This window comes from Vipera berus (genome assembly GCF_964194415.1).
Source record: "Vipera berus genome assembly, chromosome: 2".
NCBI lineage: Eukaryota > Metazoa > Chordata > Lepidosauria > Squamata > Viperidae > Vipera > Vipera berus.
In genome coordinates, this window is record NC_138203.1 from 8,440,914 (window position 1) to 8,468,864 (window position 27,951).

At 45.7% G+C, this 27,951-nt stretch overlaps 1 protein-coding gene across 5 annotated transcripts in view; it reads right to left on the reverse strand.

The window, feature by feature from the left end:
* Window positions 1–27,951, reverse strand: part of UBAP2 (ubiquitin associated protein 2) — a 145,781-nt gene that overhangs the window by 36,107 nt on the left and 81,723 nt on the right. For 3 of the 5 annotated variants that reach the window (XM_081319242.1, XM_081319241.1, XM_081319243.1), the window contains 9 exons: window positions 26,802–26,991; window positions 23,143–23,356; window positions 19,098–19,375; window positions 17,407–17,576; window positions 12,135–12,363; window positions 6,960–6,999; window positions 6,317–6,494; window positions 2,811–2,859; window positions 1,167–1,347 (listed from right to left, as the gene is read on the reverse strand). In XM_081319242.1, coding sequence (XP_081175368.1) covers window positions 1,167–1,347; window positions 2,811–2,859; window positions 6,317–6,494; window positions 6,960–6,999; window positions 12,135–12,363; window positions 17,407–17,576; window positions 19,098–19,375; window positions 23,143–23,356; window positions 26,802–26,991 — 1,529 coding nt within the window. Of the gene's footprint in view, window positions 1–1,166; window positions 1,348–2,810; window positions 2,860–6,316; window positions 6,495–6,959; window positions 7,000–12,134; window positions 12,364–17,406; window positions 17,577–19,097; window positions 19,376–23,142; window positions 23,357–26,801; window positions 26,992–27,951 lie in introns of those variants that run through there. The other 2 variants (XM_081319244.1, XM_081319245.1) reach the window with 2 other exon arrangements.

Sequence of the window (27,951 nt, forward strand, 5' to 3'; positions counted from 1 at the left end):
AATTAAAATGTGTCTTAGAGAAAACCAAAAGCAGAAAACCTCCTTGAAATTTAGACAATTGAGAATACAAAAGTAATCCTCGACTTACGACCACCAGTGAGCCCAAAGTTTCTGCCGCTAGGTGAGACGGGGTGTTAAGTGAGTTTTGCCCCATTGTACAACCTTTCTTGCCACAGCTGTTGAGCGAATCAGTGGAGTTGTTAAAATTAGTGACACGGTTGTTAAGTGAATCTGGCTTCCCCATTGAACCTGGGTGGTCAAAAGGGGATCAGGTGGCCCGTGGGGCACTGCAACCAACCATCGTAAATATGAGTCAGTTGACAAGCGCCTGAGTTTTCATCACGTGCCCACGGGGATGCTGCAATGGTTAAGTATGAAAAACGGTCCTAGGTCATTTTTCCCAGTGCCGTTGTAACTCTGAACTGTCACTAAACGAATGGTTGTAAGCTGAGGACTACCTGCACTGTATTAACTGAGCATGATCAAAATCAATTAAGAGGCAGAAGGATTTTGCTGAAAAGGAAGTTCACCCTGTGAAAATTGAAACAAAAAAAATGCAATTATTTCTGTTAAAGGCTGCCAGAACTTCCTATGCAAGGTTAAAAAGATTTTGCAAGCTACTTTCTCTGCTTCGGATGACAAAGTTTATGCTGAAAAACCTCAAACGACAACTTTCATCAATCTTTGGAACAAACATCCCAAATCTTTGGATCTGAATTCAGTACTTCCTGCCCAAAGCAGGAAGCAACATCTTCTGAAAAAGAAATCCTGTACCGGAGGTTCAATCACCAATAACTTCTCTATGAACCTCATCCTATTTCCGTGATTAATTTTTCGAATAAATGGAAATAGTCTGGTAAGGGAAGGGGGAATCATACGGATTCCATTCTGCTTTCTCACAATCGGGAGGGTAGCCTTCTCGGTGGTGGTTGTGGCTACTTAACCCTTACGTGTAGGAATTTCAAATATTTTCAGACGTTAAAAAGCCAGGCAATTTTTTATTTCGTAGGCCTTGTGCAAAGCATGCTTTTAAAAAAGCCAGTCTTTTTTTAGAAAAGGCAACCTTTTTTTTTTTTGGTCCCCCAACGCTCAAGGTCTCTCATGGGCAGACCTGCAGGCTCAAATCCTCTCTTGCTACAGCCATGCAACCTGTTAAGATTGCGAACCTGAAGACACCAAAGGAGCTGGCCGGCTGGTGGGAATTGGCAGAGAGACGCTGGTCGCGTTCAGGCCGAGGCTGTTGGTGGTGCTGGCCATGCTGGTGGCCGAAGAGGTGGTAGACATGGTTGCAGCCACCGGAAAAGAGTTGGAGGGCTGGAGCGCAGTGGCATTCTCAACGTTGTTGTGCTGGAAAGGAAAAAAAAAAGCAGAGGTGTGAGGTTAAAACTGGAACAAAGGAGATGGCAGCAAAGGAAGCTGTGAGCTTCATCAACAAATGACACGAAGGTGGGTGGGGATCCTTGGTGCTCTCTGAGCTTGGTTGTTTTCTTGCAGACATTTCATGACCCAACTATTTTTTATTTTTTTTTATTTTAATTCCATTTATATCCCGCCCTTCTCCGAAGACTCAGGGCGGCTTACAAGCTTAGCAGTAGCCTTCATTCTATGTATATGCCTGCTTATTAGGGCTTTCACACACACACCCCAAGCGGCATTATTACAAAGTCAGCTTAATTGCCCCCAACAATCTGGGTCCTCATTTTACCTACCTCGGAAGGATGGTAGGCTGAGTCAACCTTGAGCCTGGTGGGACTCGAACCTGTACTAATTGCAGGCAGCTGGTGTTACTTAAGGGGGTAACATCATCAGAAGATCGGAAAAGGGGATCACACGACCCCGGGACACTGCAATGGTCATGCCAGGTGCCAAGCATCCGAATTTTATGTGAACGTGGGGATACTGCAAATGTCGTTAAGTATAAAAAAAAAACGGTCACAGGTCGCTTTTTTAAGGGTTGTTGTAACTTTGAACGGTCACTAAACGAACTGCTGTACGTCAAGGGCTACCTTACTCTCCCCAGATTTACTCTTCACTGGTTCGTATCTCAAGCTTCGCAGATATTATAAGCAAATGAATGGGGAGGTAGAAGACCAAAGTCTCTCCCAAATCTTTGGAATCCTAAGCTGCTGTGGTAACCTAAAGCTGACAATATTTTGGTACTATTTTTGCAAGTTTTAAAATAACACAGTACAACTAAGTTTTAGTTACAAGAGGTTCTACCCTAGAGCAGGGGTGTCCACCCTCGGCAGCTTTAGGACTTTAGGACAAAATTCCTCAGCCAGCATGGGCAGTAGAAGCCCACAGATCTTAAAAGTTGCCAAAGTTGAATATCTCTGCCTAAAAGACGCCGCAAAGACACACATTTTCTGTGAAATTAAGCAGGATATAGGTAGTCCTCAACTTACGCCCACAGTTGAGCCCACAATTTCTGTTGCTAAGTGAAACATTTGTTAAGAGAATTTTGCCCCATTTTATCATCTTTCTTGTCACCGTTGTTAAAATGAATCACTGGCATTGTTCCAAGTCAGTCGTACGGTTGTTAAGCGAATCTGGCTTGCCCACTGACTTTGCATGTTACAAGGGTGAAAAAAAGGGGATCACATGACCCTAGGACACCGCGACCGTCATAAATATGAGTCAGTTGTCAGGCATCCGAATGTAAATCACGTGGCCATGGGGATGCTGCAACGGTCGTTAAGTGTGAGAAATGGCCGTAAGTCCCTTTTTTCACTGCCATTCTAATTTTGAACGGTCACCAAACGAATTGTTGTACGTCAACGACTACCTTTTGACTCATCAAGAGGACTCACCGTATGTGACGAGGCAGAAGAGAGGCTGCTTTGATGATCTGATAGAGAACTGAAGAGAAACCAAAAACAACCGTTATTTGACATTTGGTTAATTCTTACCTAAGCCTCTCAAAAAACGTTCCAGTCTCTGTTCTCCCTCAAAGTCAAGAATCCTACAGAACCGTGGTGGCGAACCGATGGCACGCGTGCCACAGATGGCACGCAGAGCCCTCTCTGTGAGCACGTGTGCCGTTGCCCCAGTCCTAGGCCTTCAGCTGGGTTTTACAAAACCTTTTCGCTTTAGGCCTCCGCCGCCATGTGCAAAAAAAAAAAGGTTAATCAATCAATCAATTTCAACTTCTTGCTGGGGAAAAAAAAGATCTGGCAAAGTTGGAATCGATTGATTGAACTTTTTAGTCCCACCCAGTCTGCCGTTACCACCGCAGCCACGCCCACTCAATGGGGCACACACACCCAATTGGCCACACCCACCCAGCACCCGATCATACATAAGTGTGTTTTGGGTCGCAGTTTGGGCACTCGGTCTCTAAAAGGTTCGCATCACTGCTATAGTGTCAGTTAGAGAGCTTCAGAAAAAATCTGCCACACGTAAGTCTGCCTGCCTCCTGTAAGCTTAAGCTACCGAAGATTTATGGGCTCAATATTGCTGGTCCCAGACCTCCAAAGAATGAATGAAGTTATTTTAATACCCCACCTTTTTATTTTTTTTAATCATTATTATTATGATGATCCTCATCATCTCAAGATGTTGATCGTATTGTCTTCCACCGGCTCTTTTTCCTCACAACAACAATCCTGCAAAGTGGATTCGACCAAGAGCGAGTAACTGGCTCCAAGTCATCCAGTCAGGTTTCATGCCTTATGTAGGACTATAACTCACAGCTTCATGGTGATTGGCCCAAAGTCACTCAGCTGGCCTTTGTCCGTGCATAAGTTGAGAGTAGAACTCACCATCTCCTCAAGGACTGGCCCAAAGTCACCCAGCTGGCTATCACGCCTAAGGCGGGACTAGAACTCACCATCTCCTCAGGGATTGACCCAGTCACCCAGCCAGCTTTCATGGCTAAGGTGGAACTAAAACTCACTGTCTTCTGGTGATTGGCCCAAAGTCATCCAGATGGCTTTTTTTTTTAATCCCATTTATATCCCGCCCTTCTCCGAAGACTCAGGGCAGCTTACAATTTTAAGCACAAACCAATGTGCTTAGCAAAAGCCTTCATTCTATGTATATGCCTGCTTATTAGGGCTTTCGCGCCCGTCCCCCCAAGCAGCATTATTACAAAGTCAGCTTATTGCCCCCAACAATCTGGGTCCTCATTTTACCTACCTCGGAAGGATGGAAGGCTGAGTCAACCTTGAGCCTGGTGGGACTTGAACCTGCACTAATTGCAGGCAGCTGGTGTTACTTAAGGAGGCATTAGCCTACTGCTCCACCAAGGCTTTTGTTGCTAAGACAGGAATAGAAGTCATTGTCTCTTGATAACTGGCCCAAAGTTCCTCAGGTGGCTTTCATGTCTTAAGGCAGAATTAGAACTTACAGTCTCCTAGTGATTGGCCTGAAGTCACCCAAATGCTTTAGTTGTCAGAATTTCCCTAGCCAAATGGCACTTCCAATTACTGGGGATTCTGGGTGCCCCTAGGCCTGTGGTGGCGAACCTATGGCATGTGCGCCACAGGTGGCATGCAGAGCCTTCTCTGTGGGCACGCGTGCCGTCATCCCAGTCCTAGGCCTTTAGCTGGGTTTTATAAAACCTTTTTTGCTTTAGGCCTCCGCCGCCGTGTGCCAAAAAAAAAGAAAAAAGGTTCAATGAATCAATCAATTTACAATTTCTCGCGGGGAAAAAAAAGATCTCGCAAAGCTGGAATTGATTGATTGAACTTTTTAGTCCCACCCAGTCTGCCGTTACCACCGCAGCCACACCCACCCAATGGGCCACGCCCACCCGGCACCCGACGATACACAAGTGGGTTTTGGGTTGCAGTTTGGGCACTCGGTCTCTAAAAGGTTCGCCGTCACGGCCCTAGGCTCAAGAAGCTGCTAAGATCATCTTCTTCCTTGTTCTTCTCACCAGTGCCAGGCCAACCCCAAAAAGAAGGCAATTCTGATTCATTCTTCATCCTGAGCCTTAGCAGGATGGAACACTTTAACAATGAAATAAGCTGCTAACTTATCTGGATCTTCAGGACACTCTCTGCTCCATAGCTAATATGGGCTGGAATGTGGCCTGCATTCTCAGGAGGAGAAGCAAGAGACAATGCAGTTTAGATAGCTTGTGTGAGAGAAAAGAAGGTGAAGATGGCTCCTCCCTAAGTTCCCAGACTATTTGCTTTACGGGGCTGCAGCATGCTTTAGTTTGGCAAGATGCTGTCTACAGGTGAGGAACAATAACCACAATGTGTAGTTCTTGGTTTTTGAGACTTTCCTTTCCCTTCCTTTCCTTTCCTTTCCTTTCTTCTTCAGATCTCCAGAAAGGAGAGACTGCATTCCAGAGCACCAAGAGACAATGCAGTTTATATGAAAGAGAGTGAAGACGGCTCTCGCTAATACTTCCCAGGGTACTGTATATGTGCTAGATCAGTGATGGCGAACCTTTTAGAGACTGAGGGCCCAAACTGCAACCCAAAACTCACTTACGTATCGTCGGGTGCCGGGTAGGTGTGGCCAATTGGGTGGGTGTGCCTCATTGGGTGGGTGTGTCTGCGGTTGCCGGGTGGGTGCGCCCCATTGGGTGGGCGTGTCTGCGGTGGTAACAGCAGACTGGCTGGGACTAAAAAGTTCAATCAATCAATTCCAACTTTGCAAGATCTTTTTTTTTCCTGCGAGAAGTTGAAATTCATTGATTGATTGAACCTTTTTTTTTTTTGCAAACAGCGTTGGAGGCCTAAAGCTTAAAGCAGACATGTCAAACACAAGGCCCGGGGGCCGGATCCGGCCCGTGAAGTGGTTTCATGCGCCCCGCGAAGCCATCCTGGAAACAGTGAGGGAACGGCCCCCACTGCCTTGGCCCTGGCCCAGAGACCCTCCTTCTGCCAGAGACCCTCAGATCTGTCCCACTCCTGCCCAGGCCCCCATAGGCACCCTTGATGCGAACGATGTAGAGCTGGCCACGCCCACCCAGTAGGCCACACGCTCTAGCCACGCCCACCCAGTAGGCCACACCCACCCAGCCCCCTGAGGGCAACCGCAATGCTGATGCGGCCCTCAATGAAATTGAGTTTGACACCCCCGGCTTAAAGGTTTTATAAAACCCAGCTGAAGGCTTAGGACTGGGGCGACGGTGCATGTGCCCACAGAGAGGGCTCTGCGTGCCACCTGTGGGACGCGTGCCATAGGTTCGCCATCACGGTGCTAGATGCTTTCATTTGGCAAGATTCTGTCTAGAGCTGAGGAGCAATAAAGGAATCTGCTAGGCTAGGAATAATCACAATGTGTATTCCTTAAGTTTTTGAAGCCTGACGACTGCTCACAAAACCTTTCCCCCACCTCCCCCAATCTTCTACCGTACCTGCTTAATTGAGAGAGGGAGCTGTTGGCCAAGTCACTGGATGGAAGTGCTGCTGTGTGAGAAGGTGCTGAAGGCAGAAGCAAAGAGGTGGGTGCTGTGGTGCTCGGCAACGAAGGACCTTTGGCAGGTAGTGATGGAGGAGAGGTTTCCAGCTTTGACGTGGGAACGGTCGAAGGAGCTGCAAAGTTGGGAAAAGGTATTCAGAGAAGGGTTGAAACTGCCCCAGCAAAACCATGGAGTGAATTTTGTTTGGGCAGCAGAGACAGGTGGGGACAGAAAAATTGAAATATATCCAATGATTTGCGCCAATAAGAACTTGTGTTTTTTTTAAAAGAAGATGTGTTTCTGCTATGGTAGGATTCCTTCTCTCACCCTGAAAACATCAGCTTCTAGCCTGCAGCAAGACAGTCTTCACAATGAGCTTTATAATATTTTTAAAGTAATGCAACTAGGTGATGAGGAAAAAGTAAAAAGTAAATGGAGACATGGAACTGTAACCTACTGAGGAGGTGGGGTGGGGAGATTTGGGCAGCAAATCAGCCCACCTTTTTGCCAATACAAGGGGGAAAAACACAGGCATGGATGACATGCAGAAGCCATTAAAAACTTTTGAATACAGAGAGCTAAGATTTCATCTACTTACTGTCAAGAGCTGGCTGCATTCGAACACCGTTGTGTCCATTCTGAAAGTCACAAGAAAGGAATTAGTGGCATTTTTAACCCAAAACTAAAACAAAAAATACAAAGTACATCAAATGATCCTCATGTGTTCAATGTTAATTCCTTTCCAAAAGTTTAATTGCCATTTAAGCTAATGTAGAGGTCCTTGATTTACAACCAGTCACTTAGCAACGATTCAATGTTACGATGCACCGATTTTTGGGGGGTGGGGGGAAATTATGACCTGGGCTTGAAGTTCTGATGGTCAGGGTGACACACCCCCCCCATGGTCACATGACCACATTTCAGGCGCTCAGCAACCAGGCATTTCCTACATCTTACAATCATGTATGTGTTTTATGATGGTTGAGCTGTAAACCAGCCATTTATTTCTGGCTTTTTGGCAAAACTGTCCCCTAGTGAATATGGAGTCACTTAATGACTGCAGTATTTGCTTAACCATCATTGCAAAACAAGCTTTAACAACCCTCTTGACAACCATCGCAATTTACGATCGTAATGGGAGGCTCCAATCTATGGTCATTAACTTGAGGATCTGCTTGACAACTGTCACAATTTACTAGCGTAAATGACAACCAGTTTGACAACAATTTACGACTGTAATGGGAAGGCCCCATTATGGTGGCAACTCAAGGACCTCCTGTAGCAAGGAAAGGATTAAAAATTAATTGCCAGGGTATAAAATATGGAAATTCTCTCCTATTCTCAGAGTTTGATCCATTACAAACAAAACACCTTAACAACACAGAAAACAATTGTGGGCATGAAGGTGGCTGCCAATTTAGATTCAGGAAAGGGTTATTCATAGCTCTTTCTCCCCAAACCTGTGAACTAATTACACAATTAAGGGTCAAGAACCTAAATACCAACTGCTAAGAATTATGGTGGAAACTGCCCTAAATTCCTGCCCTGCCTGTCAGGTTTCCTGGACAAATCTTCCTCTGCATGTGGAAAAACATAATAAATCAAACTAGATTGATAGATTAAGTGCCATTAGGGCAGAATTGACTCTAAATGATTGCATGGATAGATTCTGCCTGAACAATTATTATTTTGGAGGGTACAAATCAATCAAGCACTAACATTGGGGCCTTCACCGCAGCCCTATCATTTGTCTATTGGGCAGGATAATCAATCATAAAAGGAAAATGTGATCCTCCAGCATCTTTTATTATTATCAGAGCTCTCCTGGATGGGCTTCTGGGCTGTTACACCCTCATGAGCCAGGAAGGGAAAGAGATTGCACTCTGTGGTTTAGACCTGAGTATTTGGTTGGTTAATTTGCCAAGAGTGCCAAAGATGCATCAATTTTCTGCAGATTTATTTTGAAACTCATAGTACTCGTATGTAAAAGCAGCATGGTGGCCTAGTGGTGAAGACCCTCACATCCCACTCAGAAGGTTGAGAGTTCAATTCTAGGTAGCAACAGATGTCTCGCTCCTAGCGCAATAAATACATACATACATACACACACATACATACACACACACAGATATCTATATCTATCTATCTATCTATCTATCTATCTATCTATCTATCTATCTATCTATCTATCTATAAGTGTGTGTGTGTGTGTGTGTGTGTGTGTGTGTATGTCTTGGCGTATTCGGGTATAATAATAATAATAATAATAATAATAATAATAATAATAATAATAATAATAAGAAGAAGAAGAAGAAGAAGAAGAAGAAGAAGAAGAAGAAGAAGAAGAAGAAGAAAAAGAAGTTGGAAGGGACCTTGGAGGTCATCTAGTCCAACCCCCTGCTCAGGCAGGAAACCTTATACCATTTCAGACAAATGAGTGTCCAGTCTCTTCTTAAAAATGTCCAGTGTTGGAGCATTTACCACCTCTGGAGGCAGGTTGTTCCACTGGTTAATTGTTCTAACTGTCAGGAAGTTTCTCCTTAGTTCTAGGTTGCTTCTCTCCTTGACTAGTTTCCATCCGTTGCTTCTTGTCCTGCTTTCAGGTGCTTTGGAGAACAGCCTGGCTCCCTCTTCTTTGTGGCAGCCCCTGAGATATTGGAACACTGCTATCATGTCACCCTTCACTCTTCTCTTCGTTAATCTACACATACCCAATTCCAGCAACCGTTCCCTATATGTTTTAACCTCCAGCCCCCTAATCATCTTTGTTGCTCTTCTCTGTACCCTTTCTAGAGTCTCGACATCTTTTTTACATCGTGGTGACCAAAACTGGATGCAGTATTCCAGGTGTGGCCTTACCAAAACATTGTAAAGTGGTATTAGTACTTCACTTGATCTTGATTCTATCCCTCTGTTAATTCAGCCTAGCACTGTGTTGGCTTTTTTGGCAGCTGCAGCACACTGCTGGCTCATATTGAAGTGATTGTCTACTAGGACTCCGAGATCCCTCTCACAGTTACTACTATTGAGCAAGGTACCACCCGTGTAAGATTTGCTCGCACAAGCACAAAGACGAAGACACCAGCCTGAAGATGACGAGTGGGACCTCGTCGAAACGTCGCCAAGACAGTCTCAATCTTACACGGGAAAAGACCCAAATACGCCAAGACCTACATACCTGTACCCGTGAAAATATATACATACGCTGCAAACTCCACATAGGCGTCAGAAAGGCCATCCAGCCAATAGCGCTCAGCTTCATCCAGTTGCCCTAACTCTACCCCGAATTAAGGGATTCCAGGGTCGTAAAAAGGGAGTTTTATACTATTCATATGTAGTCGAACTAAAGAAACCATGTTTGTGGTAATGAGCTTGCCATGGAAGGCAAGACAGACTTTGTTCAAATGTTGTCAACTTTAGCAGTTTTTACAGGACAGTTATACGCCCTATGAACTTTTGATAACGTAACTGTTTCAGATTTATTTATTTTACTGAGTGGTGGCATAGACAGATGAGTAGCGTCTGCTTATAGCTACTTTTTTCTATTAAAAACTATAATTCTACTAAGAAACACTTCTGGGTGTTAGAATGACACCTGAGGAATCTAATCAGCTGATCAAACGGCAATAGGCATTGAAGAACAGAGCTGTCGTAAGGAAAACTGGCCATATGCACACAATCTGAACATTCACATTGAATATCAGCTAGTATACCAATGGAAATATTTAAAAGTGACACAACTTGAAAACAGTAAACAATCAATATTTCAACCAGCAGTGCAGGAAGGAAAAGACCGATTCTCAGACACAGGGGTTATGTGATTGAGGCAAGAATGGAGTATTTGAGTTTGGGATTAATCTTCTTACTTGATGATCGAAGGCATCATGGTTTTATGACCGTAATATTATAATTAGAAGAGAATATTTGTAATTCGGGGTTGAACCTTGATGCTCTCAGAGCTTGGTTGTTTTCTTGCAGACATTTCATTACCCAACTAGGTAACACCATCAGTGCTACAGTGGGGAGGGGGGGTGTTTGCTCTCTTCTTATATTGTATATTGTTTACCACAATACACCCAATCAAAGAACTCCCATCTCAGACAAACAATCAAACAGTCAGCACCAGCTTAATCAAGGAGCCACCAAGAACACTCCCACCAACATTGGGATGGCAAGCAACTTTTATATCAACAGAAAATAAACCTCTCTCCCTTCTAGCACTGATGAGGTTACCTAGTTGGGTAACGAAGTGTCTGAAATGAAACAACCAAGCTGAGAGAGCACCAAGGCCCCCACAACATTATAATTGCTGATTGTACTTTTTATTCTTGAAACACTGGTCATTTTGTTGCATGACTGTGTGTGTGTGTGTGTGTGTGTGTGTGTGTGTGTGTGTGTGTATATATATATATCTATATATATATATGTGCTTGTGTAGGTTTACTTCTCTTCTGTTAGGGTCTCATGGTAATGCTAAATAAATACCTTGCATGTTGTCACCTGTGAGCTGCTTAAGAGTTTGGCAAGTGAAAGGCCATAAAAAACCCCCCACTGAAATAAGTAAATTTAAAGGAGCACAGTTGGGTGTGAACTTCATCAGATGCCGATGAGCACCCTCATCTTAAGAACTTCACCAAAGATGATCAATGGCAATCAGGGATGTCTTGGAATGCAGTACTGCAGGCTGCTTCTGCTGCCAGCAGTTCGGCAGATCAATTCTGATCGGCTCAAGGTTGACTTGGACTTCCATCCTTCTGAGGCGGCTAAAATGAGGACCTAGATTGTTGAGGGCAAAAGGCTGACTCTGTAAACTGCTCAGAGAGGGCTGAAAAGTACTATGAAGTGATATATAAGTGGGTTAGGACGCTGAGCTTGTCGATCAGAAGGTCGGCAGTTTGGTGGGTCAAATCCCGAGTGCCGCATAGCAGAGTGAGCGCCTGTTACTCATCCCAGCTTCTGCCCACCTAGCAGTTCGAAAGCACATAAAAATGCAAGTAGAAAAATAGGGACTGCTCCGGTGGGAAGGTAACGGCGTTCCGTGCGCCTTTGGCGTCTAGTCATGCCGGCCACATGACCACGGAGACGTCCTTGGACAAGCGCTGGCTCTTCGGCTTTGAAACGGAGATGAGCACCAGCCCCTAGAGTTGGAAATGACTAGCACGCATGTGCGGGGGAACCTTTAACTTTACCTATCTACCTACCTACCTACCTATTTTGACTCAGCCTTCCACCCTTCCAAGGTTGGTAAAATGGGGACCTAGATCCGTGGTGACGAAACTATTGGCACGTGTGGCACAGGAGGCACGCAGAGCCCTCTCTGTAAGCACGCACACGCGCACTGTCGCCCCAGTCCTAGGCCTTCAGCTGTGTTTTATTAAACCTTTCACTTTAGGCCTCCACCGCCGTGTGCAAAAAAAAAAGAAAAAAGGTTCAATCAATTTGAACTTCTCTTGGAGAAAAAAAAAGATCTCGCAAAGTTGGAATTCGTTGATTGAACTTTTTAGTCCCACCCAGTCTGCCGTTACCACCACAGCCACGCCCACCCAATGGGCCGCACCCACCCAATGGACCACGCCCACCTGGCACCTGAGGACCCATAAGTGGGTTTTGGGTTGCAGTTTGGGCACTTGGTCTCTAAAAGGCTCGCCACCACTGACCTAGACTGTTGGTGACAAATATGCTGACTCTGTAAACCGCCGAGAGAGGGCTGTACAGCACTGTGAAGCGGCACGTAAGTCTAAGTGCCATTGCTATCTGCTACTGCTATACTCACCATGACAGCCACCGAGACAGGTTCTGACGGAGGCACCGAACTTTGGTATGTCATCCTGTTATGCGGAGAGGCCTGGTCGTAAGAGGAGGAGGAGGAGGTGGTGGTGGTGGAGGCCGTTACAAGGCTACTGCTCTGGACAGAGCAGGTCAGGCTGGATGTGATGACAGGGGTGGAGTAGGCGGACTCCTGCACTGTATTGGACATTGGCAAAGAGGTATTCAAAGGTTCACTGGAAAAGTAAAAGCCACGTATTGTCTTGGTCAAGGTTTATTCAGGATTCACTAGGCAGCTCAGCAGCTATGCTAAAAGGGATACGCAGCCGGGAATACAGGCAGTCCTCAACTTATGACAGTTCATTTATTGACCATTCAAAGTTATAGCGGCACTGAAACAAGCAACTCAGGGCCATTTTTCATGCTTACAACCATTGCAGCATCCCCACGGCCACATGATTTACATTCAGATGATGCTTGGAAACTGACTCGTATTTATGACGGTTGCAGTGTCCCTTAGCAACAGAAATTTTGGGCTCAAATGTGGCCATAAGCTGAGGACCACCTGTACATTAACAGGGGAAAAAAATAATTGACAAACATTTGTACAACTTAAAAAGATCAAGCGGCCTTACAGGAAATTCAAGTCCTGCCAGGCAAAGTCAAGACCTCAAGGAAACCCGGCAGTTTATTTATTGAATTTATACGCTGCCCTTTTCACGGATAAGGTGGCTCCGGATGGCATGTAAATTTAATAAATAAGTAAACGTTTAGTTGTTGACCATGTTCTTTCTCCGTGGCTGTGCCATACTCAACATCATATTCAGAACACGAAACGAAGTTACACAGAAGTGAGCGCAGGTATACAGGTAGTCCTTGACTCACAACAGTTCATTTAATGACCGTTCAGATTTACAATAGCACTGGACAAAGTGACTTTTGGCTGCTTTTCGCACTGATGGCTGTTGCGGCATCCCCACTGTCAGAATCCATTTATATCATATTCATAAATGGAATGTTTCAAACATTGTTCCATGGATTCTGCCATCTCCCGAAGAGAAGAGAATAGATGTGTATTGAACCGGCAATAGGCATTTCAAAGGAAAGGAGAAGCCTTTTGAACTGGGGAAACAAAAGGGGGGGGGGGCTAGCATCTGGGTTTTGTCACGGAAGACAGCAATAAACATGAAGGGTCCTAAGTTCCTTTTTCCCACGAGATGGATGATATGAGAGAAAGGATGGGGGACTGACCAAATGAGGTTATATAAGTCCTGTCTTGTTCCTACAACCAAGCATGTCATAGTAAAGATTCTTTTTTGGAAATAGATTTGACTCCAAGAATTTTGTCTTCCTAAGATGTGGTTTGGGGTGGGTCCTGACACCCACGGTCACGTGATTTACATCTGGATGCATGACAACTGACTCACATTTAGGATGGTCACAGTGTCTTGGGGTCACGCGCGATCAAAATTTGGATGCTTGGTAAATGACTCATATTTATGACGGTTCCAGTGTCCCGGGGTCACGTGATCCCCTTTTGCAACCTTCTGACAAAGCAAAGTCAATGGGGAAGCCAGGTTCGCTTAACAACCCTGCGACAAGCTTAACAACGGTGGCAAGAAAGGTCGTAAAATGGGGCAAAACTCACTTAACAGCAGATATTTGGGGCTCAGTGGTGGTCGCGATTCGAGGACTATCTGTACTGGAGGTACTTTTCTACGGTGGTTCTTCCCACGTACGTTTTCCACTGGGATTGCAGTGAACGTGTTTATTTGCTGATTCTCAAGGCTTGGGAGAGTTACAAGTTGTGGAATTGAAAAGGCCTCATTAGAATCAGAGGAGGGTTGGTTAACTCCAGATCTATTAGCCAAGATGGTTTACCCATCATCTACGTTAAGGGCAATACAGAGATTAGGGACAAAGGAGGGCTTCTACCATTCAACAACCTCTGTTTTATGAGCTTCCTAAAAACCTCTGGCTGATCGTGCTGACTGCATGGGAGAGAAAAAGAACCCAGATTAAATGAGTTTTTTTTAAATTACATTTATATCCCGCCCTTCTCCGAAGACTCAGGGCGGCTTACAAGCTTAGCAGTAGAACTAAGTTAAACTAAGTTTAACATAGAACCTTATCCTCTCCAGCAGCCTACAATAAGATAAGCAGCGATCAACAATATCCTAATCAAGGAGGTACCAAGGAAAAAAGACCATCGTATTTATTCCGATAGAAAATGATATTTGTAGCTCAGGGCTGGACTGTGGACTCCTTGGTGCTCTCTGCGCTTGGTGGCTTTTTTGCAGACGTTTCATTACCAAACTAGGTAATGTCATCAGTGCTACTCCCGTCAGGAAACGTCCGCAAGGAGACCACCAAGCTCAGAGAGCACCAAGAATCTCAAGGATGTTGTTCTCCTCCTCCCTGCCGCCGCCTCCTCCTCTGTAATCAATCAATCAATCAATCAATCAGAACAGAGTTAGAAGGGACCTCAGAGGTCTTCTAGTCCAGCCCTCTGCTCAAGCAGGAGACCATATTCCAGACAAAGGGCTGTATCATCTCTTCTTAAAAACCTCCAGTGTTGGAGCACCCACAACTTCTGGAGGCAAGCTGTTCCACTGACTAATTGTCCTCACTGTTAGGAAGTTTCAAAGAGCCTTGGTGGAGCAGTGGGCTAATGCCTCCTTGAGTAACACCAGCTGCCTGCAATTAGTGCAGGTTCGCATCCCACCAGGCTCAAGGTTGACTCAGCCTTCCATCCTTCCGAGGTAGGTAAAATGAGGACCCAGATTGTTGGGGGCAATTAAGCTGACTTTGTAATAATGCCGCTTGGGGGTGTGTGAAAGCCCTAATAAGCAGGCATATACATAGAATGAAGGCTACTGCTAAGCTTGTAAGCCGCCCTGAGTCTTCGGAGAAGGGCGGGATATAAATGGATTTTTTTCAAAAAAAGTTTCTACTTAATTCCCAGTTGCTTCTTGCCGTGATTGTCTTTGCCTTCTGGTGCTTTGAAAATAAACTGACCCCTTCTTCTTTGTGGCAGCCCTTCAAATACTGGAATACTGCTATCATGTCCCACCCGGTCGTTCCTTTTCTCCAGAATAGCCATACCCAATTCTTGCAACCGTTCTTCATATGTTTTTGTCTCCAAGCCTTTAGTCATCTTAGTTGCCCTTCTTTGCATTTTTTCCAAAGTCTCAACGTCTTTTTTTGTAATGCGGTGACCAAAACTGGATGCGGTGTTCCAGGCGTGGCCTTACTAAGGCTTTATAAAGCGATACTAATACTTCACGTGATTTTGATTCCATGCCTCTGTTTATGCAACCAAGGACTGCATTAGCTTCAACATCTGAAAAATGCATTCCACACGGTATTGATCCATGAAGTGAAAAAGCAGGACAAAAGCTAAACACGTAATCAGGCAATAACGGGATTAAGGTGGTTCTTCCCCTGCCCAAATTTAGGTTAACCACAACTCTAATTCACCTTTTGGAAAGCATTAAAGACCTGGCTGTTTTCCCAGGCATGGAAGGGAGGGATTTGGTTTGTGGTGTTTTCAGCAGCCCCTTTTGTGTTTAAATTAGTTGTGAAATATGAGATGGACAGTTATATAAATCATTTGAAGCAAAAAAGCAACTTGGACACTCTTTAAGATTTCAGGAAGATTTGTTGAGCGATTTTTTGCCTGTTTTTCAGATGGTGAACCAGAGCAGTGCCAATAGAAGAAAATATTTGTAGCTCAAGGTTGAATGAAGTGTGAGGGTGCTTGGTGTCCTCTGAGCTTGGTGGTTTTCTTGCAGACATTTCACGACCCAGTTAGGGAACATCATCAGTGCTGGAAGGGAGGAGGAGGAGGAGGAGGAGGAAGAGGAGGAGGAGGAGGACTGAGGGATCCTTGATGGTCTCTGAGCATGGTGGTTTTCTTGCAGACATTTCACGACCCAATTAGGGAACATCATCAGTGCTAGAAGGGAGGAGGAGGGGGAGGAGGAGGGAGGGAGGGAGGGAGGGAGGGAGGGAGGGATCCTTGGTACTCTCTGGGCTTGGTGGTTTTCTTGCAGACGTTTCATGACCCAACTAGGGGACATCATCAGTGCTAGAAGGGAGTGGGGTTTGCAAAGAGGAGGAGGAGAACTTGGGGTCCTTGGTGCCTTCCTTGCAGACATCTGATTACCCAACAAAGTATCATCATCAGTATTAGGGAACTGTTTTCCTCTGCCGCTTTCTTCTTCCCAATCTGTCAGCTTGTGTTAAGCCAGGCTTGAATCCAGCATCATCCAAGAGGAAATGGAACCGGATGTCCCCAAACCTTCTGAGGTTCTTAACCTTCCTGATTTCCTAGGTAGGTCATAAGCCGGGATGATCTATGCACGGTCACTCACGCGCTCGTGACCTCTCGACTAGACTACTGCAACGCTCTCTACATGGGGCTGCCCTTGAGGACCACCCGGAAGCTCCAACTGGCACAGAATGCAGCCGCGAGAGTTGTGTTGGGAGTTTCCCGATACTCCTATGTCACACCTCTGCTCCGTGAGCTGCATTGGTTGCCAGTTGTCTTCCGGGTGAGATTCAAGGTACTAGTAATGGTGTTTAAAGCCCTACATGGCAGGGGTCCGGAGTACCTTAGGGAACACCTGCTGCCGGCGTCAACTTCCCTCCGCCCTGTGCGTTCCCACAGAGAGGGACTCCTCAGGGTGCCACCGGTCAGAGAATGTAGATTGGTGGCCCCCAGGGGGAGATCTTTCTCTGTGGGCGCCCCGGAGCTATGGAACCAGTTACCGGTTGAGCTCCGGACGGCGCCCGATCTTCGCTCCTTTCGCCGCGATCTGAAAACATACCTGTTCGAACAAGCCGGCCTGGCCTGAGGGGGGATTGGTGGGGTTTTTTACTATCATTTTATTGGGGTTTTTATTAATGTACCAACTGTTTTTATGGGCATGTATTTAATTATCTTTTAATTTTTGTAACTCTGTGTTTTATTCTTGCCCTGTACACCGCCCTGAGTCCTTCGGGAGAAGGGCGGTATAGAAATATTAATAAATTAAATTAAATTAAATTAAATTTCAGGAACTAAGAGGGAAGCTTCAGCCTTGCGTTTCTGCTTCTCGAATCATCCGATTTCAAATAAGCTCTGTGTCAAGAGCCCAGGAGAGCTCACCCTAACACTGCCGCTGCTCAAATGACCTCATCTGCACCTGTCGCATCCTGCATCATTGTGATGATGACACGGATGAGGCCACTGGCCTCTCCCTCGTCCCCCCACCCCTAGACAGAAATACACTTACTTTACAGGCTTGGTGTACAGGATATTGTTGGGCGCTGGGCTGCTTTCATAGCTTGAAGCAAATCCAAACTCTGAGACTGCAGGTTCCAGCCCAAATTCAAGCGCTCCAAATTGCACATTTAGCCCCGGAACGTCAGTCGATCCAGGCATTTCCACCGCAGAAGAAGGGATCTGGAAAAAAAAAATCACATAGCAGATTGTAATCAGGAAGGCCAGCTGGGAAAAGGAACATTTCCTGTTTAATTCATTTATCGTCTGTCATTGGAAAGGATCTGTCAGACCTGCCTCAACTTGGTATTCTGTCTAAATCAGGGGTCCCCAACCTCAGGTCCATGGACCAGCAGCTTTTCCCCCTAATAAAGAACAGGGTATCTTCAAATCATTGTCCCTTTGGGCAACCATTTTTTTTTTGCCGGCTCCAAAGATGGCGGACGCGCTGGGGAGAGCTCCGTAGCCCCCAACGGTAAGGCGTCCCCCCAGGGACTGCCTTACGTACAGTCACCCATGCCCTTGTGACCTCTCGCCTAGACTACTGTAACGCTCTCTACATGGGGCTGCCCTTGAGATCCACTCGGAAGCTTCAACTGGTGCAAAGTGCAGCGGCACGGACACTCTTGGGAGCCTCCCGATACTCCCATATCACACCTCTCCTCCGTGCGCTGCACTGGCTTCCGGTTGCCTTCCGAGTGAAATTCAAGGTGCTAACAATGACATACAAAGCCCTACATGGCATGGGTCCGGACTACCTACGGGAGCACCTTCTGCCAATGTCAGCACCCCACCGTCCTGTGCGCTCCCACAGAGAGGGCCTCCTCAGGGTGCCACCACTCAAGGAATGTCGGCTGGTGGCCCCCAGGGGGAGGGCATTCTCAGTGGGTGCCCCAGCCCTCTGGAACTGCTTGCCAACTGAAATCCGGATGCCCCCCGACCTCCGCACCTTCCGGCGCGACTTAAAAACTTACCTGTTCCAGCAGTCCGGCCTGGCCTGATAGCTCTAATTGGGGTCCCAGTTTGTTTTGACTATTGTTTTTCAGTATTGTTTCAATCTGTATACCTACCTTACTCTGTACACCGCCCCGAGTCCCTCGGGAGAAGGGCGGTTTATAAAAACAAATAAATAAATAAATAAATAAACCTTAGGGACACTCAAGACAATCCAGTAAAATGGGATCGACTGTCAGGCTTGTCTCCACTTGAGTAGTTAGGAAAGAAAAACCCTCGACTCCCATTTTTGAAACGAAAGGTTTACTTTGACAGAAGTCAAGCAGTTACCGCGTAAGCAAACCTGGAACTGAATATTTCCGTGTAAAACCTGCGTTTTCCCCTCTTCCCTGCCCTCCCCCTTGACCAGTCCGTCAGTGTCCAAACGACGTTCAAATTAGATGTTTTGGGAACGTCTTTGAGGTTTGGCACCTCTTTGGGGGAATTCCACATTCCGTCCTCATGGCCCCGCCATCCTCAATCGGCTGGTCTGTGCCAGATTGACATCTCTGGTTCCTGTCACCATGTCATTCCTTCTCCCCTTCCCTCCCCAGTCTCTCCCCTTCCCCTGCATTTTATGTCAGGATGCCAACGAAGTGACGAATGCTGAAGATGGCAGACCTGGCGCCGGCTCTCTTCATTTGTGTCCAGATCAACCACTTCTCAGAAGAAATTCCCTTACTATCTCTTGACCGCTGCAAAATTACTCACTTTTGAAACTGGGGGCGTTCTCCGTTTAGACGGCTTGTTCTGCTTCTGCTGCGTTTGATGGGCTGGCACCCCTTGACTTTCAGGAGAAATGCTGGAGAGGGGCGGGGTTTTGCTGCCAGCCGCAGAGCTGTCCATTGGCAAGGGCTCCCGGCTTTTCTGGGGAGCCAAATATTCCAGTCCGGGTGGTGGGACAGAGGCTGCCGGTGGAGGCGGTGGTTGCTGCTGCCGCTGGGTCAGCTGGCTCAGGACCGGCGACGGCTCAGGCTGGGATTTGAAGTCTGGGCAGGGTTAGCGAGAAAAGGAAAACATGGAAAACCATCAACAACCCTCACTTGAACAGCACCTGAAAGAGGAGCAGGGGTGGGGAACCACGGCCCTTTTGTGACTTGTGGACTTCCAACTCCCAGAATTCCTGAGCCAGCACGGCTCAGCCAAACGTGGCTGGCTCAAGGATTCTGGTAGCTGAAGTCCACAAATCATCAGAGTGACCATCATTCCCCACCCCTGCCTTAAGAGAAACAAAGGCAGTAAGGTGTTTGCAACCTTCTTGCGCATGGCACCTGCACCTAGGACATGGCATAGAAGTGCTGCTTGACCAGAGTCTGCAGGATTCTCTGGGATGCTACACATCCTCTTGACCTGTTTGCCTTGTTACCTGCTTTGTGGTACCTGAAGCAGAACATCCAGATTCAGTCGCAGTTTTGTTCCGTATGGCATCAACCTTGTGAACTCTAAAGCTTCCTCTTTCCACTATATGTTCAAAATGGACAGTGATTAATATTTAGATATTTATATATGTATGGACGAAGGTGTCATGCACCCTTCGGAGCCTGAATCTGCTGAGGAAGATGAGCTGGAACTGGAGCCAAGGAAGATTGGAGATCGAGGGGGAGGTATCGTTGGCTTCGGAGGAATATGGGGAGGAGCAGGCTGAGGTACAGCTTGAAGGCAGGGAGGAACAGGGGCAGGATGAACATGAGAGACAGGCGATGAGCAAGGGCCACCCCGTCCTGATCCTAGAGCAGTGTTGGCGAACCTATGGCACGGGTGCCAGAGGGGGGCACTCGGAGCCCTCTCTGTGGGCACGTGCACCTTGCTCTTTGGCTAAATTTTCGCAGGAAAAAGCCATTTCTCAAGCCCCTTCCTAGCCAAAACAAGCCTTAGGAGCAAGCGCGCTGTTTTCAGCTTTGAATTATATCAAATCTGACACCAGAAACAGACTAAGAGATGACCTGAGTGCTGTATGTGTTGCTCTCAAACTTACAAAGTATAAGCCAAGGTTAGACAAATTATCAGCATGCATACAACAGCAAAAATCCCATTAATTGTTCAAAAGCATGCCAAATGCAAACTTTTATCTTTCAGTAAAAAGTTGTTTGTATCATTGAAAGCTTTGTTATTGTGTTTTTCTTTTAAGACAAAAGGTGTTAATGTACGAATTGTTTTTTCTAAACTAAAACCTCAGTATTCAGATTAAATTGCCGTGTTGGCACTTTGCGATAAATAAGTGGGTTTTGGGTTGCAGTTTGGACACTCGGTCTCTAAAAGGTTCACCATCAATGTCCTAGAGCATGGAGAGTGGAGAGAAGGAGGGAACAACGCAGCCCGCACCACTCCACAAGGGGACTGAGACTTAAGGAGACACTGTGGGGAGGGGCATTTGTCAGGAACAAATGCTGAATTATTGAAGATGTGTGTGTGTGTGTGTGTGTGTGTGTGTGTGTGTGTGTGTGTGTCTTGTTACTTGTTCTGGGACTTGGGGAACATTTGGAGCAATAAAGGGGTGGTTTGAACTGCCAGCTGACTGTGTTGCCTCTGTGTCGTGCCCTGGGTCACCACAAAAGGTGTGTGTGTGTGTATGTATGTAACATATTTATATGTGTATTATGTATGCGTAAGGGTAGATATATCCAGGTAGTCCTCGAATTACAACAGTTCATTTAGTGACCGTTCGACGTTACCATGGCACTGAAGAAAGTGACTTATGACCATTTTTTTTACATTTATGACACTGCAACCATCCTAAATATGAACCAGTTGCCAAGCATCCAAAGGTGAATCGCATGACTGCGATTCACCTTTGGATGCTTGGCAACTGGTTCCTATTTATGACGGGTGAATGGGTCTATTAAATCTGCCACAGGACAACTCATTGCCAGAGAGGGCCTCCTCAGGGTGCCTCCAGTCAGAGAATGTCGGCTGGTGGCCCCCAGGGGGAGGGCCTTCTCTGTGGGCGCCCCGGCTCTGTGGAATCAACTGCCGGTTGAGCTCCGGATGGCACCGGATCTCCGCTCCTTCCGGCGCGGGTTAAAGACCCATTTGTTTGAACAGGCTGGCCTGGCCTGATGGGGAGTTACTTACGGTTTTAATATTTGTATATATTTTTATTGTTTTTACTTTGGGCAATAATTTAATTCTTTTTTAACTTTTGTATTTTTGTAGTTTTATGATATGCCCTGTTCACCGCCCTGAGTCCCTCGGGAGAAGGGCGGTATAAAAATTTAATAAAACCTAAACCTAAACAAAGGTTACGCTAATAGCAAAGAAATGGTGGAATGGAATCATTAAAGAAAGGATGCAAAAGGAGGGACAGAATGAAATGCGAACGGCAAAAATTAAAATAGTTTGTTTTAAATAATTAAATAGAATTGTTAAAAAAATTTCCACGGTGAGTTGTCCCATGCCAAGTAGTCCAGACAGGAGGTGACCAGAGCATGGGTGACTGTGGGAAGGGCATATTAATGCAGGAATGGACCATTACACAAGGGGGGGGACACACAAAATGTTTGCCATCATATTTTTTTTAATCCCATTTATATCCCGCCCTTCTCCGAAGACTCAGGGCGGCTTACAATCTAAGCACAAATCAATGCAGCAGAAGGCAGGACAAGAAGCGATGGATGGAAACCAATCAAGGAGAGAAGCAACCTGGAATTAAAGAGAAATTCATTCCTGACAGTGAGAACAATTAACCAGGGGAATAGCTTGCCTTCAGAAGTTGTTGGGTGCTCCATCACTGGAGGCTTTTAAGAAGAGATTGGGCAGGCACCTGTCAAATGGTATAGGGCAGGGGTAGGCAACCTTGGCTCTTTTATTACTTTTAAAACTTGGAAAATCTATCAAAAAAAGTTGCCAGAACTCCGTTCAGGCGAGTTCTATGACAAAAAAAGCACTGCATATAAATATTAATCACTGTCCATCTTCAATACATAGCAGAAGGAGGAAGCTTGAGAGTTCAGAAGGTGCATACTGTATGGAACAAAACTGTGGATCTGGATGTTCTGCTTTGGATACCATGAAACCTCCTCCCAGAAGACAACAAGGAAAACAGGTCATGAAGAGGGGTCTGTTATTTTTAATGGATTTATTCTATGATCAGTCTTTTAATTTTTTAAAATGTGGTAAGACACGTGGAGTCACCTATGTGTGAATTGGGCAGCCATCTAAATTCAATAATAATAATTAATAATAATAATCAGAGTGGAATAGAAAAAGCCCTAGAGTAGGGCCATGGTGTGATAGGGGACATATACGTATAATAATTATTATCACAACAACAGCAATTCATTATCAGGTGATGCACGGATTGAAGAGAAACAGCTAAAAAAAATAACGAAATATCATGATTTGAAAATTGAAGCTGAGCGATTGTGGAGGAAAGAAATCAAAGGTTGTACCAACAGTGAGATGAGCCCCTGGAGCAACATCCAAAGGGCTGCCTAGATACATGGAAATCCTGCACTTATTGGACCTGTATATTCAGACTTTGCAAAAACCACCCTACTTGAAACTGCCTATATACTCAGACGTTACTTAACAGCTCCTAGGTCCTTGGGTAGGATTTGAACTGTTAAGTTTTTACCAGTCTCAGAATGTGAACCGAATTGAAGATTAACCATTATAAATCACTGTGGGATCTGAAAACCCCCAAAGGAATGCTTCGTCAGACAATGTTACATTATGTTCCAACAAAATGTCTGTTTAAAAAAAAACATTTGGAGCATGAGTGTTCCACTAACTTGCTTTTATAAGACGGAACGCTTACCGAAATGGCTGAGGATCGAAGGCTGTGAAGTCGACGATTTGACATCCCAGGATGAGGTTGGCGTTGTGGACGCTGGAGAGTTTGTATTGAGAGGACCCTGCGAGGTGAACTGGCCCAAACCTGGAGATTTCAGAGGCTCCGAAATCTGAGAACCAGTGGAGTTGGCTAACTTTGAAGAGCTAAGTTCTCTGATTCCAGAACTGAGCACTGAAGACTAGAAAAAAAAGGAATGCAGCAAATGTGAGGCACTGAATAACATCCATACTGCCCGTATTAAGATACTATAGATTAGAATATGGAATGCAGAATAACAGAGTTGGAAGGGACCTCGGAGGTCTTCTAGTCCAACCCACTCTTCAAGCAGGAGAACCTTATACCATTTCAAACAAGCGGTTGCCCAATCTCTTCTTAAAAACCTCCAACGTTGGAGCACCCACAACTTCTGGAGGCAAGTCGTTCCACGGATTGTCTTCCTTACTTCTAGCATTATAGTAATGCATTTTATATTATGAATGAGACATGCATTAGATCTCACCAATAATAATAATAATAAAAATATTTATTAAGCCTAGATTAAACGGCTCAGGAATAGTTGATTTCCACAAAAAGCAGTTAGTTATGTAATTGGAAAGAAACATTTGTAGCAATTATTATGCACAGGGTGTGATTTGTGCTCCTCACCAGAATCACATTAAGTAGCTCACTCCAGCTTCCAGCTGGAAGGAGTCAGTAAGCTGGGCTGTAGCACAGCATCCCTAGAAGGCTGCAGGTACCAAGGTTAGCCATTATGGATGGAAAGGAATATTTGTAGCTCAGGCTTGAACTAAGCGATCCTTAGTGCTTTCTGATCTTGGCTGTTTTCTTGCAGACATTTCATGACCCAACTAGGTAACGTCATCATTGCTAAAAGGGGGTGGGATTTCGAGGAGGACGACAATGACTATGGAGTCCTTAGTACTCTCTGTGCTTGGTTGTTTTCTTGCAGACATTTCACGACCCAACTAGGTAACATCATCACTGCTAGAAGGGAGAGGGGTTTCTGGAGAGGAAGAGGAGGAGGAGGAGGACTGTGGGGTCCTTGGTGCTCCCTGAGCATGGTGGTTTTCTTGCAAATGCTTCATTAACCAACTAGGGCAGGTGTCCCCAACCTCCGGGTGTGGACTGCTATCGGGTCACAGCCCATTGGGAACCAGGCCGCTGAAATAGTGGGCAGGTGTGCGAAACTTCATTTGTGCATGCACAGGATACACAGTGGGGGGCGGGGGAATTATTTGACTCCCTGCTGATTTTGTACATTTACCCACTGACAAAGAAATGATCAGTCTATAACTTTTAATGGTAAGTTTATTTGAACAGTGAGAGACAGAATAATAACAAAAAAATCCAGAAAAACTCATTTCAAAAAGGTTATAAATTGATTTGCATTTTAATGAGTGAAATAAGTATTTGATCCCCTATCAATCAGCAAGATTTCTGGCTCCCAAGTGTCTTTTATACAGGTACCAAGCTGAGATCCTAATCACAGCTTGTTACCTGTATAAAAGACACCTGTCCACAGAAGCAATCATTCAATCAGATTCCAAACTCTCCACCATGGCCAAGACTAAAAAGCTGTCCAAGGATGTCAGGGACAAGATTGTAGATCTACACAAGGCTGCAATGGGCTACAAGACTATTGCCAAGCAGCTTGGTGAGATGGTGACAACAGTTGGTGCGATTATTCACAAATGGAAGAAACACAAAATAACTGTCAATCTCCCTCGGTCAGAGGCTCCATACAAGATCTCACCTCGTGGAGTTTCAATGATCATGAGAACGATGAGGAATCAGCCCAGAACTACATGGGAGGGTCTTGTCAATGATCTCAAGGCATCTGGGACCATAGTCACCAAGAAAACAATTGGTAACACACTACACCATGAAGGACTGAAATCCTGCAGCACCCGCAAGGTCCCCCTGCTCAAGAAAGCACATGTACAGGCCGGTCTGAAGTTTGCCAATGAACATCTGAATGATTCAGAGGAGAACTGGGTGAAAGTGTTGAGGTCAGATGAGACCAAAATTGACCTCTTTGGCATCAACTCAACTCGCCATGTTAGGAGGAGGAGGAATGCTGCCTGTGACCACAAGAACACCATCCCCACCACCAAACATGGAGGTGGAAACATTATACTCTGGGGGTGTTTTTCTGCTAAGGGGACAGGACAACTTCACCACATCAAAGGGACGATGGACGGGGCCATGTGCCGTCAAATCTTGGGTGAGAACCTCCTTCCCTCAGCCAGGGAATTGAAAATGGGTCGTGGATGGGTATTCCAGCATGGCAATGACCCAAAACACACAACCAAGGGAACAAAGAAGTGGTTCATGAAGAAGCACGTTAAGGTCTAGCCAGTCTCCAGACCTTAATCCCATAGAAAATCTGTGGAGCTGCCAAATGTCAGCCTCGAAACCTTAATGACTTGGGAAAGGATCTGCAAAGAGGAGTGGGACAAAATCCCTCCTGAGATATGTGCAAACCTGGTGACCAACTACAAGAAATGTCTGACCTCTGTGATTGCCAACAAGGGTTTTGCCACCAAGTACTAAGTCATGTTTTGCGAAGGGGGTCAAAGAGTTATTTCACTCATTAAAATGCAAATGAATTTATAACTTTTTTGAAATGCATTTTTTCTGGATTTTTTTCATTGTTATTCTATCTCTCGCTGTTAAAATAAAGCTACCATTAAAATTATACTCATCGTTTCTTTGTCAGTGAGCAAACGTACAAAATCAGCAGGGGATCAAATAACTTTTCCCCCCCTACTGTATGTTATGTCTGCAAAACCATTCCCGCCCCCGCTTGCTGCTGAAACCACCTGAAGCAGCCAGTTCCTGGAACCAAAAAGTTGGGGTATGACGTTCCCTAGTCCCCTGAACTAGGAAACATCCATCAGTGCTAAGAGGGAGGGGGGTTTGCAGAGTGGACGAGGAGGAGGGCTGTGAGGTGCTTGCTGCTCTCTTGAGCTTAATGGTTTCCTTGCAGACGTTTTATTATCAACGAAAAGGTAAAGGTAAAGGTTCCCCTGCACATGCGTGCTGGTTTCCGACTTTAGGGGCCGGTGCTCATCTCCATTTCAAAGCCAAAGAGCCAGTGCTTGTCCAAGGACATCTCTGTGGTCATGTGGCCGGCATGACTAGACGCCAAAGGCGCACGGAACGCTGTTACCTTCCCACCGGAGCGGTCCCTGTTTTTCTACTTGCGTTTTTACGTGCTTTCGAACTGCTAGGTTGGCAGAAGCTGGGACGAGTAACAGGCGCTCACTCTGTTACGCAGCACTCGGGATTCGACCCGCCAAACTGCCGACCTTCTGATCAACAAGCTCAGCATCCTAACCCACTGAGCCACTGCATCCCTTTCCTTATTATCAACTACACACGCCCCAAAGCGCACTGATGACCTTACCTCATTTGGTAATGAAACGTCTGCGAGAGAACCACCCAGCTCAGAGCGCGCCAAGAACCTCAGAGAGCACCAAGGACCCACCCCCTCAATTATCCTTTCCAAAAAGCAACTAGAGTTCCCCAACCCCGACGCAGTTCAAAGCCATCCAAATTTTGTTTTTCCAGCTTGTGGAATTTGACTGTGTATTCTGAGCAACCCGAAGGATGGGTGTTACCAGGCTTTGTGCAGAGTAAGTGTTCACAGTGCTTGGATTGCTTGTTCCCAAGGCCGTCTGAGGATTGTGCTGGGAATTGGTGAAGATGAGCGCCTGGCCGAAGGTTTGCTGCTGAGAAGCATCAAAGGAGGTGGCCTCCAGGTCTTGATTCGGGGCACCAGGATTCTGAAGCAGCGTCACCAGGTCAATGCTAGGTATAAAAAAAGAAAGAAGAAAGAAAATTAGAGGATGGGAGAATCCTAAAGGAGGCAAAAAAAAAGACTCCTGGGTACACCCAGGGCGAGACCAAGAGATTAATGGTGAAAGTACTGTACTAGGACTGAAGAATCTGGGTTCAAGCCCACCCCCAGGCACAAGAGCTCCCTAGGTCTGTGGTGGCGAACCTATGGCACACGTGCCACAGGTGGCATGCAGAGCCCTCTCTGTGGGCACGCGTGCCATCCCCCAGTCCTAGGCCTTCATCTGAGTTTTATAAAACCTTTTCGCTTTAGGCCTCTGCCGCCATGTGGGGGGGTGATGTTGGACCAGCCAACCTCTCTCAGCTCAATCTACACCTTAGGTTTGTTGTCCTGGGAAAAAAGGGGGCCGGGTGGGGAGGGGGGAGAGGGATGCTGCCTTGAGCTCTTGGAGAAAAGAAATTTAACAAATAAATAATAAAGCTATAATCTCTACTGTATCACAGTAGTAGTGGCAATGGTTTCACTTATTACAAAATGACTGAGTGCCGGATGGCTTTATTTTTTAAAATGTATTTACTTTGTATCCCACTTTTATTATTTTTACAAACAGCTCAAGGTAGCAAATATATCCAACACACCTACCTCCTGCTATTTTCCCCACAACAACAAAACTGGGAGATGGTTTGGGCTGAGAGAAAGAGGGACTGGGGCTCAAGATCACCCAGCTGGCTTTCATGGCGAAGGTGGGATTGGAACTCAGGGTCTTTCCATTTCTAGCCTAATGCCTTAACCATGAGGCCTAACTGGCTCTGCATATACACGCAGAGTAAAACAACACTTGACTCATAATGTGGTACAATCAGTTATAACGTCAAGATATAAGGAACCTTTAGAGTAAAAAAATCCATTAGAATGCAGTAATATTAACCTTTATACATGCAATGCGAAAGGGGTATTTATTTAGAACACAG